Source organism: Pundamilia nyererei, unplaced genomic scaffold (genome assembly GCF_000239375.1).
Source record: "Pundamilia nyererei isolate P.nyererei 1_Seehausen unplaced genomic scaffold, PunNye1.0 scaffold00104, whole genome shotgun sequence".
In the NCBI taxonomy this organism is placed as follows: Eukaryota; Metazoa; Chordata; class Actinopteri; order Cichliformes; family Cichlidae; genus Pundamilia; species Pundamilia nyererei.
In genome coordinates, this window is record NW_005187505.1 from 575,315 (window position 1) to 593,827 (window position 18,513).

Genomic DNA, 18,513 nt, shown 5'->3' on the forward strand with positions numbered 1-18,513 from the left:
GCTGAGTTTGAGAACCCTTCCCAAATGTGCAGATTAATGTCAAAGGCATAAAATTGTATGTTTGCACCAACAAGGTGAATCTTAAAGAGCTGTTAACCCTAAACCTGACATATCTCAGCTTGGTGTGAAGTGAATTCTTAAAGGTTGAGTGAACTGCACAATTGGAGGACAGCACAGCAAAGCTCCAAAGAAAAAAAACTATCTAAAGCAGATGAAAAGGATCTGCAAGTCACCTCCTGAACAAAGAAGAAAAACCTGTTAGGAAATCTTTGTCAAAATTGATGAAATTACAAACAACGAAAAGTATTGTCAGCTTTAAACCATCTGGAAAGCATCTAATTGGCAACGACTTAATTTTTCAGTATAATACTGATCCCAAACACACTGCCAATGCAGTAATAGTATACCTGGATAGAAAAAAACCACAGGTGAAACTATCAGTCATGCACAGACCTCTACGGAGACCTAAGAGGACGCAGTGTCGGATCATCTTGACAGAGAACAGAACAAAGTAAAGACAACATCCAAAGAAGAGCTTTGGATGTCCTTCAAGAAGCCTGGAGAACTATTCCTGAAGTCTACTTAAAGGAATTCCAAGAAGGCTTACAGGAGGTGCTGAAGAATAAAGGTGGTCATATCTTTATTTCAAACATGACTTTCAAAGCTCATTATAATTATAAAAACTCTGTTTTGCCTCTGCGACAGACTGGCGACCTGTCCAGGGTGTACCCTGCCTCTACCCCGATGATAGCTGGATGGATGGATTGATGGGCTATTTCAGCTTTATATACTGTATTTTCATTTGTTTCCCACTTCCCAGCAAACCACTGAAGAAATTAGTGGTTTTATAGCTATATATATATGTAAATGCTTATTTAAGATATTTTAAGACATCGGAGACCTTAAGGAGCCTAATGGGAGAGGAAAGGACTTACAAACCCTATTAACACTTACAATGTATACATTAATGATCCAGATGAAGGCCACAAGCTAAAACATATCAAAAATACATCATTGCTTCATAATACAAAAGTGCACAATGAGCATTTTCCTGTTGCGGCCAGCTGAGATGGAGTTTTTTTCAGGACCCTCTCTACAACGGCAACCCTGCTGTGTCGCAGCATTCAAATAAGGAAGCTTTTTTCGTGTGTGGATTTTTTATTTTTTTTGATGATGTAACCCTCTAGCCCTCACATTGCTATTTTAAGTAAACCATCAGAAAAGTGTAGCAGTTAGCAGCTTACAATTTAGACTTCTGAAACACAGTAAGAACAAAAATAATTTTTTTCTCCAGTAATTTGATCCTTAACAATTTGCTGCATTTAATAAGATCGTGAAATCCTTTATTTGCAGGTGACTCCAGGTGTCAAATTATTGTGGTGCGCTGAATAATACAATATTAAGTTCTTAAATGAATTAAAGTACCTTTAAACTCTTGTTACCTTCTATCAGTGCAGTTCATGCTCGCTACTACTGCTCTTGAGAACGGCATCTCATCCCAAAAATGATGTTACAACAGCTGGTGCACCTTACAGGTTTTGTAACCAGGTGTGCGCATAGCAACAAGGCTGGAGGCATGAGCGATCTCTACATATATTTCCATGAGATGCTGTTGGAGGATCATAGAAATTCCCAGGTGGATTCCAGGGAGCTCCTGGAACAGTTTAATGCTTTGTTTCCTGCTTCTTTAATTCTTCTACTCACAATCCAGTGATAAAGCAGTGTTGTGACACTTTGAAGTAGTGTCACTGTTACATTTTTCCATGTACAATACAGAAATGTCCATCTCTATATTGCTTTTGTACTATACTAGAGTAGCTTTGCTTGATTCACAGGATCCCCCAACTTTAATATGATCATCCACAGTTTTGAAATGTTCAAGTGACATAAAATAAGTGAAAGCATAAAAGTCCCCTTCAAAGAAGCTAAAGATTCCTAACTAGGAAAAAATATCAGCAGGATACAGAGTTACTTTCATAGAATCCAAAGATCATTTTGCATGTGGAAAATCTACACAGTTTTGCCAGCAAAGTGTTTTTCATCTTCCCCCCTAAGCTGGAACTAGACCTCATCCCTGTGAAGAATCAAGAAGCGAACATAGGACAGCAATTCAAAACACATCATTAAAACGCTGCCTTATGTCAATCTGACCACAGCTAAAGTAGCTTCTAGCACCTCTAGCATACACTGACAAAAGTGTGCATATGCACTCTGGCACACTGACTGATCGAACCCAGTGTTGTTTTCATAGTTCACTAGTAAGCGGGGCTGCGCTCTTCTGTAGTTAAACAGTTCAGGATTTAAACTGTAAATGTGAGGCTATGACAAGCTTTGTTATCATTAAAAGGTTTGAGCCCACATTTAGTATTTCTTTACCCAATGAGTGCACAAATTATTATCACATGAGGAGGAAAATAGTGAAAAAAGCCAATGATTTGTGCAAAATGTGGGTTACTGGGTGCGGGCTAAAGTGTGAGCTCGGAGCAGAGAGAGTCTGATACTTCGTAAAGTGCGAGTGGGAGTCAGACAATTAGGATGGAAGTAAGGGCCACACAAGAGGCCAGGCATGAGTCAGACTGTAGCCTTTGGTGGAGAAGAAATTGACAGACAGGGCGGACTAGAGTGGGAAGAATTTGATTGGTGAGAGGAACATGTGCATGTGTGTGGTGGAGGGCGTAATAATGAGAACAGGACAGGCTGTAGTTCAGAGGAAGAAGTGCCAGCTCAGTCTCCACGGTAAAGAAACTCAAGTAAGGAAAGGGAGCGAGAAATGTGTGTGCGTGAGAGCGAAGGTGTGCTAATGTGTTTTTCAGAGAGGCTTCAGCATAATTACTCAGAGATTAGTGGTTCGGTTTTCTGACTAATTAAACCTGAATCATTACAGGACATGAATGAGACCAGGAGAGGTAATAGAGGAGGACGAGAACAGACAGAGGAGAGGCACGCTGCACACTTTTATAATCCAGAGCAGTACATTTATGCTGTGTTAAACAGTGGATTAAAACAATCTATAAAGAAGGAATCCCAGATTGATGACTCTGCTGTTTCCTCACCTGCCGCCTGAACCCTCCTCCTGATAACCAGATTCACCTGGCCGGTACGTGCTGCCCCGTGCATCAGGTCAATGACATATCTGTGTGGCTTCCCCACCACTGGGATTCCATCAACAAACAGCAGCTCATCGCCGGGCCGCAGGCGCCCATCTAGATCCGCTGGACTCTTCTCGATGATCGCCCCGATGAGAATCTGTTTTTAAACGCAGGCTGTCAGAAAGATTTCGGACTCATAAGCCCCGAGACTCCGGAGTGTAGACTGTGTGGGTCACATGCAAGTGGGTGTTAAGTGGTTGTTATACTGACACATTAATAACTCAGTTACATGGCTAAAATATTGTTGTGTTACAGTAAAAAACAGCAATAAACACCAAAGCAGCCACAGCCAGCACTCTCTCAGGGGGCAAAGGTCAGGTTAGGTGTTCACAGTGTGTGTAGTGGGTTAAGAGAGGAGAAAATGACAGGGTTCCACGCCCACTGCCATACGAGCCTTCTCACGCGTCTCCGGACTCACAGGCTGCCCCGCCTCATCCCCGCCCAGCACCCGGAAACCGAACCCGGACTTCTGTCGGCGCAGGTGGACCTCGATGTCCTGGTACTCTCCTCCTGAGGCAAAACAAGAGGAAAATAATTAAAGTCCTGGCCTGACAGTGTGCGGAGCTCCAGCGTCGCTGTAAGGAGTATGTGTTTACCTGAAGAGTCCAGAGGGAAAACAGTCCTTGGCTGCCCAGGATCTAGATTAAAAGATGAAGACAAAGGACAGGATGTCCCTGTAAACAATGCAAAATGCACAAAGAAATGCTCATACACATCCAAAGAGTACACCAGTAAACACAGACGCTCCCATAAAGGCTAGAAACAAGGCAGAAAGGCCCTGCCTCAGCATTATGTCACTGCAGAATTTCAGCATCATCCATAAAAGTCGGGAAGTGCTTACAGCGTGTAATATACCCATCCCTTATTTACAGCGTGAGGTGGGGTGCAAGCACTGATCTGCAATCAGGAGCTTTGCACGACGCCATGATGTGCAAAAGTAGTGAAATGAACTCAACCACAGACAAGTGGCTGTGAATGAAAAATTGATTCCAGTTGTAAGTGTTTTAATCATAGTGAGCGCTCTGCTGCGACTCCACAGGAATGATGAGAAAAAGAGAATCAGGACTACAGGTGAGCAGAGCGAGGCAGCTATTACCACAAATATACAGTTCTGTTTATAGAGAAGTGGTGGATTTCTTCAGTATGTCTATATTTTTTCTTTATATTTTAAGAACAATCAAAATTACAAAGTCAATTTCTACACTCAAAAACATCAAATTCAGGAAATAGGTTCAAGTATATCTGTATTTTTGGGGGTAGTTTATAATATTAGCTCACTGTTAGCTTGAATTAATTAATGGAGCAAACCCGAAAAAGTCGAACAGGTTGGCTGACTAGATAGCATGAACAAATAAACAATGCTGTTAACAAAACTTTACATTGAAATGCACTTACTGGCCACTTTATAAGGAGTACACCTGTTCCTCTGGACTTGAATAACTTTGCAAATATCTAATCAGCCAATCACATGGCAGCCACTCAATACATGTTGGCATGTAGACGTGGAGAATCTACAACATGTGAACCTTTAAGCAGATGGGTTACAGCAGCAGAAGACCGTACCTGGTGCCACTTGTAGCTTCAGACGCTGAGGCTACATTTCACACGGGCTCACCAAAACTTGACAATAGAAGATTGGAAAAATGCTGCCTGGTCTGATCAGTCCCGATTTCTGCTGCAGCATTCAGACGTTGGGGTCAAAACTTAGCGTAAAACTCAGACTGCTGCTGGTGGTGGTGTAATGATGTGGAGGATAATTTCTTTGTACCTTTTCAGTCCCTTTGTACCCACTGACCATTAGTGAAACCCGGCAGCCTACCTGAGTACTGCTGCTGACCATGTTCATCCCTTTATGACCATAATGTACCCATCTCCTGATTTCTGCTTCCAGGCATGCCTCCAAGTTCAAATCATCTCAAATTGGTTTCTTGAGCAATTGGACCCCACAGTCACCAGATCTATTTCTCCAACAATCTACAATCATGCAACTTCAGGATATAGTGTAACAGAAGATTCTCATCATGGATGTGCAGCCAACAATATAACGGAAAAAATAAAGAAAAGGTCGAAACTTTACACACAAAACTCGAAAGTGGTGAAATTGGACACCAGCTATTAAACTGAGCAGTAGTGACGTATGGCTAAAATAACACGCTAACAGGTAAGGACATCTGGATCAGATAACTATCTACAATTGAAAATTATGCCAAAAGTGTTCAGATGCAGTTTAAAATAAGCTCAGTTTAACAGATTTAAAGATCAAGAATGTTGTGAACAGGTTTTTAGAGTCCGTCTGACAGGGCTGCAGTAGTAGATGTAGTCAGATGAAAAAAGGTTGGGAGCACTGGTCTAAACAATCTTCGAACAATCTTCTTCAAAGATACAAACACACACACACAAAATCTCGAGTGGTTTCAAGCAATGCAGCCTGCTTGGGATTTATTCACTCAGGATCTCACATGTCCGTCTTTGAAGTGTCTTTGACTTTAATGCGTATGAAACTGTCAAATTATATTTAAGAAAACACAACAAAACAGGAACACCTGCTTTTCCCTGTCACACTGAATAACCCACAAAACCTACTGTGACCATTTTTAATACAGGCTCATAAAGCTGAGAATGTATGCTAAAGAGTTTGAAATACCTGATCCTATACCTCAGTCTGTTTATGTAATCGCTGACATTAATTTATTAAGGGTCAGAGAAGACTGAACTTAACCACAGCTGACGGAGTCTGGGCTGGCCTGAGGTTGTGATGCTAAATAAAAGGTCACACCCAGCTTTACCTACACCAGTGAGGCGGTCAAATGGAGCACTGCTAAAATCTGTCTGTGTGTTTTTCCTACTGAGCATTACCAGGCACAACCCCTGACCTTTACTGAGAGGAAGGCAGCAGTGATCACGGCATCCGCCACAGAAGAGGAGGAAGCGACAGTGAGCGAAACAGGAAGATTTGATGAGAAGACTTTCTGACAGCCGTGTCCTCTTGAATAGCAGGTACCTCATATACAGCAGCCTTAACAATAAAAACTTTACTGTAACTTTACTATAGCAATATCCTCCAATAAACCAGAGGAAAGATACTGTCAAGCCATGAATCCATGAGACCTGTTATCAGTTATATGCAAGGCAGATGTTAACCTCTAAAGAGAATCAGTGAAGAAACTGGCTTACACACCACTGTGAGAGTGGAAAAGCCAACTCAACATAATCCGTATTTCACTATGTTTCCCAGAAACACATTTTACTTTCATGTAGGAATCTAAATGACAAAATTAAGAGCATAATGTGAAAGAAACACAATAATATTTAGTGTAAATGTCTCGTTACAGAATTTAAGAAAACTAATTCTAGTACCTGTGTGCTATGATAATATAGATCTGTGATGTTACTAAAATCCTTATTCTGCAAATACAAACATGCATAAAAAGCATGTCCTACTTTCTACTGATTAAAATGCTCAATTGAGCAAAAGAATGATGTATGCACAATCGCAATAATATGTAGAATTTTATAATTTTACAAGTCACAGGATGGAAATATAACTGTGCAGAAGCACCTGTCTGATTATTCAGGGACACTTCTCAGTTTACAATGATCAGTATTTCTAGTTATCTACACAGCTTCTGATTTTTATTTTATACTCGTGGTTATTGTGTGGAAAGTTCAGACACAGATCTTCAGCTCTGAAGAAAGAGGTCAGCGAATTTCAGAAGACTTTTTCAGATTCCTGTGGAGCAACAAAAGTGACAATGAATCAATTCTGTGATTGAGAGAAAGAGTGATCGCTCTTCACTCCTCTGCCTTCCCTCGTAGAAGCTGGCCTGCTTGATTTCTAGAGAGGAGTGTGTTTTCACAGCACTTCACCTGCAGTATCAACGCTGGTACTTACGCCTACTCTCAAAGATAGCCCTGGACTTCTCATAAAGGTCATATGGGTCTGGCTTTGCCAGGGCCAAGGCCTCGGAGGCAGACTCAGGGACCGAGGCCCTGTGAAGATGGTGTGTTGGGAAGGGGGCGCTGTGGGGGATAACAGGAGCCGACAGGCTGGTCTGAGCAGGGCTGCTCTGGCCCTGCTGGGACTCCCACTGCTCCAGCACCTGCAAAGCACAGCGGCATGAGCGGTCAGTATTTCCCTTCCTGCTCTCCCACTCCCGATGCTTGATTTCATCCTCAAAATCACAGTAAGAACCGTAAACTCCTAGGCACGGTTTCGTTTAAGGAGCTGTGACAGTTCACTAAACCCTGCCGCGCCCATTTATGGCTGCTACACCCGTCAAGCTTTGCCTGCTCGGACATATTTACAACTTAATAATGCATGTCTATTTTCAGAGAAAAGTAAGGAAAACTACTCATTTCTAACAAAACAAATTATGCTTTCGACTCACAAAAAGGTGCCTGTCAATTTACATGTTTTTATGTAACCGTAACATCTGTCTCCTTCTGATTTTAAGATTAAAACATGTGGTGAAAGAAAAAACATACTGGAAAAGACTTGATGCTTTTAGCTTTGGCAAAAAGACAACTCAGGAAACTGATGATGATGCCCTGGGCATTAAAAAAAGCACCAAAGTGTGTCAGTTACAGACTCACTTGAACTCGCCGTTTACTGTTTTTTCCAAACTGTTTTAATGATGATGTGTATTCAGAATTATAATTTTACATCTTTGATTGAAACATCAGGAATGCAGCATTTTGCAAAGTCAGCCTTCGCCTTGTATTTTTGAGATAACTATGACAACTAAAGAAATACCCCAAATGTGACTACAATAGGCAGCCCTGCTAAAATATTTTAACATCTGGGAAAGAACAAAGCTTGACAGGCCTGCTGCACCTAATTGATGTGGTTCAATATTTCCTGTTAGGGGGCAGTGTTTCGCCAACTGTCAATTCAAGCATGTTAGTGAGGTTAGTAGTAGAAATAAGCAAAATACTGCCAGCTGTTTCTATTTGGCATTCAGATCACAGTGTTTATGGGGATGTGTGCAGGGAGGAAAGCAACTGACATATGTGATTGGCACATCTAGATGGACATTTAAAAAAAATGATAGTCGATTCTAAGGGCCAGAGCAAAAGTTATTCTCTATCTGTAAGGTAGAGTGTGGTATATAATCAGAAATCGGATAACTTTCATCCAGAAAGACATCTGAAAATGTGCTGTCAAGCTTTGGAGGTGACAAAGGCAGTTTTGACATCACCAGTCAAAGTGTCAGCCTTGATGTGTCAGATAAGCGGGGCCGCCTGAGTCATGGCATGACACTAAGCAGATAGCCAAGATGACATGTTGACATGTCAAAAAAGGGTGAGCGACAGATCTGGAGGGAACAACAGGCCTTTTGAAAGCGAGACGGCGAGATTGGCTGCATAGTGCCATACTTTAATACTGAGAAATGCAGGTCATCTGGTTCCAGATGTACCGAGAATAAATATCAACTTCATGGAAGCTCTGGTCAGGAATGAAAAGCAGCTCCGCTCTTTGCAGTTTTCAGTCGCGTCTGCTATTGATGTGAAGCACGTCTGCATAGGGCAGGCTGCTGAGACTGGGGACCTTGTTAAGGCGGGGAGTAGACTTCTGCATCCTGATCTCTCTTTCACTCTGTCTCTTCTTATTTGAGATTAAGACACTGAAGCAAGCACACTATGGCGATGATCTACTTGATCACATGAATAGAGCGCACTGCAGGCTGACAGCATTGCTGAATGAAAAACACCTGCATGTGTTGCCACATTAAGCACTGTTCTCCGTTACCTACAGTATCGGCTGAGTTTGATTGGCAAATCTTAATAAGCTCATTTGCAAATAAAACTCTTGGGAGTTGTGGGGTGAGTGTTTGCAGGACTATAGGTCAATATGGCAATTAGGAGATTTCCTGTCTTCCCTTATTAGCCAAAGTCCTCCATATTTCATTCTCTGCTGCAGAAGTATTCCTTTAACAAATTACACCTAATTATACGAGTACTAAAGTCTAGTGTCGGGGGCTTTAGCAGCTAAAAGAGAGGGGCAGGCGCAGGTGGGGCATCCAAAAAGGTGAACAAACAAGACAAGAGAGAGGTTGTGTATGCTGACTGCTGCACTACAAAAGCTCAGAGTTTAGGATTACAATTATTCTGAGAGAGATGAAAGACGATGATTGTGTTGAGATGGAAGGAGAAACGATGAACAATGAGGGGATTTCAGCAGACAAAGCATCTTAAAAGCTGCACAACTGAGGTTTCCTCTGATGTTAGTTGGGAACTGGAATGGGGACAACATTAGCTGGGGTCAGGGACTGGTCAGAGCAGTGCTGGGAAGATGCCAAGGCATGAAAGGAATATGAGGGTGACACAGATAAAGCAAAATGAATCTGATCTGAGAGGGTGTTTGGTGGACAGAGTTGTTAGAGGCCTGTAGGGACAGCAAATGACAGTGTAGTAGTGTATTTATAACAGCAGTGGAGGCAGGACTCGGAGCTAAAGGCAAGTTTGCAGAGATGCCACATGACGGGTTTTTGCTCTACTGGGTGAAAAAAAAAGAGAAAGAAGGTGAAAGATAAATGACCGTGGAAGAAAAGCAGGGTATAGATGTGCAGAAAAGCTTTTGAAACATTTTACCAAATGGACAAATGTTATGAAATGAAGATTAAAAAGGGGATGAAACATATCTGGCTCATGCCAAAGCACTGAACACAGATGGATAGCAGCACTAGAGCTGTAGCATAATAGTCCTAATGCCCTGAGTGTAAATTACCCTGATGGCACCCAGCCAGGCTATGAATCTCGCCTGACTTGGAGGATACAAGTCTAGTGATGTTATGAGTGGGCTACTTGGACTTTCTGCCATCTCATAACGATAAAGAAGGGCTGAATATCAAAAGCGGGACACGGACATATAGTGAGTCACCAGTGGGGGTTAGTACGACGGACAAAAGAGCAGACAAGTCACTGCTAAATTTAGAGTTTTTCCAGTTAGCACATACGTATGCACACTGCAGCCACTGGTGGTAATCTACAGAATAAAAAAGCAGAAATGTGGATAGTCTGGATTTCTGAGGATGTTGCATGTTACCTGCTTAGGGGTCTTCCAGGGTGAATAGTGACCTGTAATGTTGAGAGAACAAAAAAACAACTTATGTTTTAGACGGAAAAAGATGAGATGTGAGGCTTATTTTTACCCAATGAAGCCAGGGTTTCCAGGGTATATCTTAGAGGATAATAAAATGAAGAAAACATCTGAATTAAATTTAAACCAAATGAAGACAATAATGGGACATGACAGCAGTGTTTGTAAGTGGTAGAAAGGACGAAGAAAAGGACGTCTAAAACATGATGAAAGCACAAAGCAAGCGATGGCAAATGCATTTCTATGAGGCAGAAACCAACTGTGAATGTAAAGTGAGATTAAAATAAGACCTGAGAAAATTCACTGCTGCACATACAGAGTATTTGCTACTGATAAAACGTGATTTTTATTCTGATTTGGAGATATCAGGTAATAATGTTTGCCTTCTGTTAAATAGAAAGCGAGGCCAAACTTTATACTGATGCATTTTAAACCTGCGTTATTATATTTATAGCCACTTGGGGCAGCGGAAACAAGCTGTAAACACAACACTGACAAATTATTACATTATTACACAAGTATTCCTAAAGGAAATTCAAATCTCCTCAGCTGCTAAATGCTCATCTATGAGCAGGTGCGATTATTAGAGAAATCAGCTGCATGTTTGCTGAACATTTTAGGCCATAAATCCAAATCAGCTGCATGAATAAAAAACATTAAAATGTAGTATTACAAATCCTGATCCTCACAAATACAGACACTCTGTCTCTGTCACATTAGTAAAACCAAACTGTTCTATATTATCATGTACTGCACACCAAATGCCACTAGAGGGCAGTCTACTGGTGACACAGGCTCCAGAGCTCAGTCAGCTGTGACAGGTAAAAAATATAAAAATGACTCACTGATAAATGTGCACCAGCCAACACACTTGAACATGTGCACACTTAGACTCAAGAGAAAAAGTCACGGATACAGATGTAATCCTACAAACTGAGTCTTCAGTGAGCTCGCTGACTTTCAGTGTTTCAATGTCTGTCACATGGACAGCTGTCAGCAAGTCATCCAACAATAATCAAGATAAAGGTGGGGGTCTTAGTGGAGATTCAATTCCTATGTGATAAAATAAAATCTTTAATTCAGATTAAGCTCAGATTGAGCATCAGAATGGGGAAGAAAGGTGATCTGAGTGACTTCCAATATGGGTTAGCTATTGGTGCCAGACAATGTGATTTATTTTCCCACATGTGCATCTGCAGGGTTTACAGAAAATCCTCCAAAAAAAGAGCAAATATCCACTGAGCGCCAGTTCTGAGTGAAAATGGCCTTCAGTGGTCAGAGGAGAATGAGCAGACTGCTTTGAGCTGTCAAATAAACACTCATTGCAACCAAGGTATGCAGAAGAGGATCTTTGAACGCAAATCTTAAAGCAGAGACGCTACAGCAGCAGAAGACCACAGCTAAGAACAGGAAACTTAGGATCCAATTCACACGGGCTCACTACAAACAACAAAAAAACATGCATCCATCCTGCCTTGTGTTAACCATTCAAGCTGCTGCTAGTGGTGTAATGGTATAGGGGATATTTTCTTGGTACCCTTTGGGCACATCACAGCCTATCCCAGTACTGTTTCTGACCATGTCCCTCCCTTTATGACCGCAGTGTACCAGTCTTCTGATGGATGCTTCCAACAGGTTAAAATGCCGTGTCACAAAGCTGAAATCAGAAATCAGAAAGGGTTTATTGCCAGATGTTGAGCAGGTTTACAACATTAGGAAATTGCTCCTCTCAAACTGTTTCTTGAGCTGTACTCAAATGGTCTCCACAGTAACCGGATCTAACTCCTATAGAGCGTGGATGTGCATCTGACAAATCTGCAGCAGCTGTGCAATGCTGTCATGTCAGTATGAAGCAAAAATTTTTCCAGCATTTTGATGAATCAATGCCACGAATAATTCTGGCAGTTCTGAAGGGAAAAGTTGGCCCAACCCAATACTAGCAAGGTGTAGCCAATGAAGTAACTGGTGAGTGTGGGCTACTGGTAGGGCTGCACGATTTTGCATAAAATGAGAATCACGATTTTTTTTGCTTAGAATTGAGATCACGATTCTCTCACGAATTTGTTTTCCCGTATAAATATTTATTGCACTTATTAACTGCACATCAACTTCGTAACAGTTGAGACTGAACATAAAAACAATAAATAAACATAAAATCAACAAATGTCGCGTTTTGTTGTTGCCGCAAAATGTTGTACTGCTTGAAATTCCATCTCAACCGTTGCTCGACACTGCGTGTATAGAGCAGGTAGTGCAACAATAGGAAAATAGTTGCGGGACGACACTGTGTAGCGTTTGTCTAGGGTGTTGATCATTTTCCTAAATCCCTCGTTTTGCACAGTGTTGATGGAGCCATATCTTTGGTGAGGTGATAAGTGATAGCCTCCGTAATTTCTTTGTGCCTGCGGGAGTTCGGCGTGTATAGGGAAGCGCTGTATAAGGTTCCCGTTATTGATGTTTGGGTGGTTGACCGGGACGGATTTTCTCCTGTCACTTTCTCGTCTTCCCTGACGTGCTCTCCGTTGTTTTTTCCCCTGCTAATTTTAGCATCACACGGCACAGCTTCTGTATCACGTGGTATAAGGCTCCGCCCTTGTCATTTGTTGAGCAGGAAGAGTGAGCGCTTGTTTTCATGCAGATTACGTCCCGGATCAAAATGCGGTACAATCGTCGTCTTTTTTTTTTTTTTTAAAATCGTTGTCATTTGGAAATGAGATCGCACATAAGTATGAATTGAGATCGCGATTTTCTAACGATTAATCGTGCAGCCCTAGCTACTGGGCTACTGTGTAACCAAACATTTAAACGGTGGTGTACATTAAATAATATGAATTGTTTTCAACTTAATAAATTAACAATTCTACATTTTCTAAAGGCAACTAGTTGCTAATTTGTCTAACTACATAACCACCCAGCTACAATGATTTACCATAAAAGCCATCACATGTCCTATCCCCAGGTGACACCAGGAAGGTATGAAAAAAATTAACCTAGGTCTAAATCTGTTCATCTAAAGGTAACTAGGGGATCCAGAGGTAGTATAAAAGAACTGAACACTCAACATGAATCCATTGTTTCAGTTTTCACTTGAAATGAGGAAAGGCTGACCTCACTCAATACCTCTGATCAATCTTCAGCAAACATTTCATTAAAGCATTCAATATCAGCACTCAGCACTCGCAAAGAGACGTTTGTGAATATATCACTGATCTGTCAGTGCCTACAGCAATAAAACTCTGACTTTCACTTAAGTTCAGGGTGACCATAAAGTGGTTTTAGTTTGCAATGCAGTGCAGCAAGTTAAGAACATACTTTCTCCTTTCACTTCCCAATTCATCTTGCTTTGACCTTTAAAATGTTATTCCACACATTTCAGCTGCTTACAACGTTGTCTAAGCACAAGAACCAGAATTCTGAGTTGAGCGATGAAAGAAAATCATCAGTAAAAAAGTACAAGACATGCAGCAAGCATCAAACACTTGTATATATGCATTCATATACATGCAGACACAGAGTAATGAAGCACTTTTCTTTAGTCCAATTCACAGGAGCATATTAAGAAAAGGTGCATTCTCCATCTTCTTTATTCACTTTTTCTTTCTCTTGTCTTTCAAGTGCTGCCACAGTCTTCCCTCTGGGAAGCTTCAAGCACATGCAAATTGAGGGATCAAATTAAAGGGTGACTGCTCGAATTATGCGCCAGCCTTCCCAGTCTTGGCCTGGCCAGACTCCAATCGCACTGTAAAAACATTCGTCTCACTGAGCCACTAGTGGAATGGTGACAACATGGAAATTAACAAAGGCTACAAAGAGAACTCCAGCAATGTTTTTCAGAGCGCTGGCTCTTCTCTGTCAAAACAAGCCAAATAACATTTTTAGAAACAAACCAGTTACAGGAGCTTATCTAAAACTCAATAACAATTTCACTTTCAATGCACATGGGAGCATTTTTATCAGCGCAAAAAAAGAAAGACTTTTGAAGTGTTATAACTTGAGGGGCAGAGAAGGATTTTTGCTTTTATTCCCAAAGAAGGTGAATCAATGAACAGCTTTCCAGAATACCTAGATTTGAGTCTTTGTGGAGGGTACAGTGAGCAAAAGAGGCAACAACAGAGCAGTCCTCCACATGGGTAAAAGAACCTGAGATAAGCCAGACCGACAGAAAGAGGGTGAACTACCTGGCATCACTGACGGAGGTGATCCACGGGTTAAAGACACTGTTAGCTCAGGCATACCAGACATTTATGCAGACGTAGGTGTCAAAGTGCCCCATGGCTAGAAGTTGAGAAGGGGTGAGCGACTGAGCGAGAACACCAAGAGAGAGAGGGAGGGCAAAAGGAGCTGTCCGTGGTGCTGAAAGCTCTTAGCCCAAATGCTAATCAGATCTGTCAGCTCAGCTACAGAGAGCTACATGAACCCTGCAGCGTCCAACTTGCACTTAAGTTCTGAGCTAACTGGTGTCCTGTCCTACTGTATGCGTCAGCCTTTTCCAATACAAGTATAACAACAGCAATACACATCAGTAAAAGTGCACAGGTAATGACTGCGTCTGACTCCACTCCATCCATGGCACAGCTTCAGGTAATAGTGAAGGGCATTTGGTTGAAGTTGTGCCTCATTTTCAATTCCTGGTTTCTGGGCAAAACTCTAATTAAAGGGTTTGGAACTGGAAATGTTTCCAGAGATGCTGGAGCTGGCAGGGACTTCACAGAAAGCACTGGTTCTCAAAAGCGCCAAATTAAATCTTACATGTTGGCTCATTAAAACCTGCTGCTGTCAAAATTAGCTTCCAATGGGGAAAAAAAATGGGTGAATGTCATTAAAAAAAACAGCAAAAAATATCAGCGGTTGTGTTACTGTTTGTTCAGAACATAGACTGTATTTAAAGTTCTGTATTGAGAGTTCTTAAGTGCCTAAAACCTGCATTATATGTAGTGACCATTAGGGGGCTCCTTGGGTTACCAAAAGTAGTCCAATTAAATAAAAAACTGACAGAAAACAACCCTATTTCTTCCTTGATTTTAGCTTGAGTAAATGTTTAATTTTTATGAATGTGATGGGTCTTCAGTTTCTCAGTTCATTCAGCCGTAGCCATGCAAGCCTAGAGACCAGCTATCTGGCAACCACTGATTGCAATGCACATTCCCCAACTGGTTGCTGAGTTGTTGCTGGATGTTGTTATGAAATTTGTTCCTAAAACGTGAATGAATCAGGCCTTGAGACTGGTCAGTGATCCCCTGGCAACTGCTGGTCGCTAGGGAAAAATGTGTATTCTTCAACTGATTGGTGAATGGTTTTTAAAGGTTTTGGGCAGTCGCTATTAACACTAACTATGGGTGACTGATGAAATCTGCTGGTACCCAGTAAAAGTGCAAGGGGTTTTTTGGTGAAGCACTGTCTTTCCAACTGATTTTACCCAGCCAACAACTTCCAGCTACCCCTTGCCAAACGGTCCTGAATTGCACATATTTCCCTAGTGACCTAGAGCTTGCCAAGAGGCTGCCAACTGGTCTCTTGGCCAGTGTGATTGAAGCCTTACTTCTGGGGAGAGGTCTCAAAATAGAAGAATTGCTGTAGGATATCCACAGATGTGTAAGGAGACAAAACAGGGTGGTTGCCAATAAAATCACCTCTTACAGCTCATTAAACTGTGACCGGTGTGAGACTCGCAGCACCACCTGTGAGATTTGAGTTGCAGGTCTTCCCTGACCCAACATGCTCAAAAAGACGAGCTGTAAACATTAGCCAAGCTATTATCCATCGTAATAAAACTGTCATAATGCTGCTGAAATGATGATCTACCTCTTAACATATAGCAATTTGGCTCGCTTCTTTAGCCCACTGGAGACTGGCCACACTTTCTAATTGAGCTGGCTGTTTTTTGTGCCCCACAGCAGAGTAACAGAAAGTGGGAGAGAGAGAGATGAGAGGAACTGACTGATATCTGTCACCAAACAACTGTCATGCTTCAGTCTCTGACACGTTCTCCAAATATTTGCCAGTTCAGGGCCAGGCACACAGCTCATCACTTTCACTGAAATGGCAATCTGATGCGGAGGACTGAACGAGCACCACAAGCTTAAGTTTAAATAGTGTGTATATGTGTGCATATGTTTGGATTTTTTAATGGCCACTCTTTATTCCTGCAGACAGATCTACCACCTTGTGACAAAAAACACACACATATGCACAAAAACACACACACACACACACACACACACACACACACACACACACACACACACACACTTAAAGTCAACTGGAAGTGAGATTGACAGCTTTTATGCTTTCATAACACCCACATATTTCACAAACTCCCACAACCACAATCCGACAATACTGTTATGGCTTTTTTTATGATGGTGTTACTATGACAACACACTTCTAATGTCCAGCATCAAAGATCAAGAATGGCTAGTGAGGCGAGGAAGGTTCAATTACAGGTTCCCCTCACACACTCAGATAGTGCATCCTGTTTGTGTCAGTTCCACAGCTGTATGTACAAACTAGAAAGAAGTAAAGTAACTCACTGAAGTAGAAACAAGAAGGAGCACAGGAAAAATGCGACTTCACAGGAAAAATTAAAAACAAAGAGAGTTAGCATGATCAACTCTTTGTTCAGCAAGCCTTGCCTTGCTCAGCTTGGTGTTGTCATGGACACAGAACCGAACATTTACTACTGTAATGCAAAGTGCACATGACTTCTCAGCTTTGGAAAGTCATTGTCGCACAGAGAAATAGAGTAGTTTTACTCACAGAGAAGGTGTCACAGGCTGGGTCTCTGACCCAGCGCTCTGAGTTCATGTTTGTATTTGTCTCATTTTGTTATGTGATTTAGTTTGTGTTATTTCCTATCTGCCTTTAGTTTAGGCAGTTATTGTTCCTGGGTTTTCTATGTTTTGGGGTTTTGTATTTATTCATCACATATTAGGTCTGTTAAGTTGTGTTGTCACGTTTAGTTTTAGTATTTCCTGTTTTATTTTGACAATGTCATGTGTTCTTTGTTCATTGTATTTAGCTTTCCTCTCCTGGTCCTGTCATTAGGTTTATGTCTGCCAGCTGTTCCCCCATGTGTCCCCACTTCCCCTGATCACCTCATGTCTGTATTTAAGCCTTTTGTTTTCTTCATGCCATTGTCGGTTCGTCTGTTTACCTCAGCCATAGTTCTAGTTTTCGTCTGTTAATTCCACGTTAGTCTTAGTCTGTTTATCTCACCAGAGTTACAGTTTTAGTCTTAGTCTTTGCCTGTTATTTTCCACCTCAGTTATAGTTATAGTTTTTGGTCTTAGTGCCTTTAGTGTTTTGTTTCTTAGTGTTTTGCCAGTTTAGTGTTTTGTTTCATAGTGTTTTGCCAGTTTGTTTTGGTTTCCTGGTTTAACCCTGCCGTCATTTAAATAAAGCCTCACCTTTCTGTTAAACCTTACTACTCCTCATCGTCATCTGCTTTTGGGTCCTGTTTCCACACACACCGGCGCACCCCGCCGTGACAGAAGGTGGCAATTCCTGCAATCTTGACAATGTGTATTTAAATGACGAGGGTCAGAAATGATAAGATCTGCTATCAGTACAGTTTAAATGGTGAGTGGACTGGTGCTTAAATTTACAAACGGACCACTTTTTAAAATACATGTTCATCCATTCATGATAAGAATTAATACAATTTTTTATTCACGCTATCAGATGCACACTTACACTCCGATCGCTGCATCTTGGGATATTTAGGATGCAATTTCTTGTATTTTGCCCTTTAACTTGGGCTCCACCTGATTAGCTAGATTCCTAGTGCAAGATAGTAAATACCTTTGTATCCATCCTGCTACTATTGTCTTCAAGTTTAAAGTTGGTCATACACAATGAACTATAGTAGACCCCTTTTGTTTCATTGAAACAGCTCTGATCCGTGGGACATGGACCTCTGCGGTCTCCTATATTTCTAAGATGATACTTAGAAATATGATACTTAGAGTCCAGAGGTCTACCCCACCTCTGGGCTGTGGGGTAGACCTCTGTGATTCAAGCTTGTTCCTGCTGTTTTCCCAGGTGCACCAACAGTTTGGGATCTGTGGAGGCCTGCGCTCCTAAAGCGCGATCCATGATCAGTTTTTGCAGCATGGCAGGCTGTTTAACTTTTGTTTGTTTAAGTTTTGTCATAAAAGCGACCGATCATAACAAAGTATTTTCTTTTAAAGTTCAGTTAAATCTGTTGTTTTAGTGGTTTTTCTTCTTTTTTTAACTCAAGCTTTATTTCCATGACTCCCAAAGAAC

General features: G+C 41.5%; 1 protein-coding gene across 9 annotated transcripts in view; it reads right to left on the bottom strand.

The window, feature by feature from the left end:
* Positions 1 to 18,513, bottom strand: part of magi2a (membrane associated guanylate kinase, WW and PDZ domain containing 2a) — a 257,702-nt gene that overhangs the window by 17,458 nt on the left and 221,731 nt on the right. For 5 of the 9 annotated variants that reach the window (XM_013912847.1, XM_013912845.1, XM_013912844.1 and 2 more), the window contains 5 exons: positions 10,195 to 10,226; positions 7,042 to 7,249; positions 3,746 to 3,787; positions 3,544 to 3,659; positions 3,054 to 3,246 (listed from right to left, as the gene is read on the bottom strand). In XM_013912847.1, the coding sequence (XP_013768301.1) occupies positions 3,054 to 3,246; positions 3,544 to 3,659; positions 3,746 to 3,787; positions 7,042 to 7,249; positions 10,195 to 10,226 (591 nt within the window). The remainder of the gene's footprint in view (positions 1 to 3,053; positions 3,247 to 3,543; positions 3,660 to 3,745; positions 3,788 to 7,041; positions 7,250 to 10,194; positions 10,227 to 18,513) is intronic. The other 4 variants (XM_005740820.2, XM_005740819.2, XM_013912850.1 and 1 more) reach the window with 2 other exon arrangements.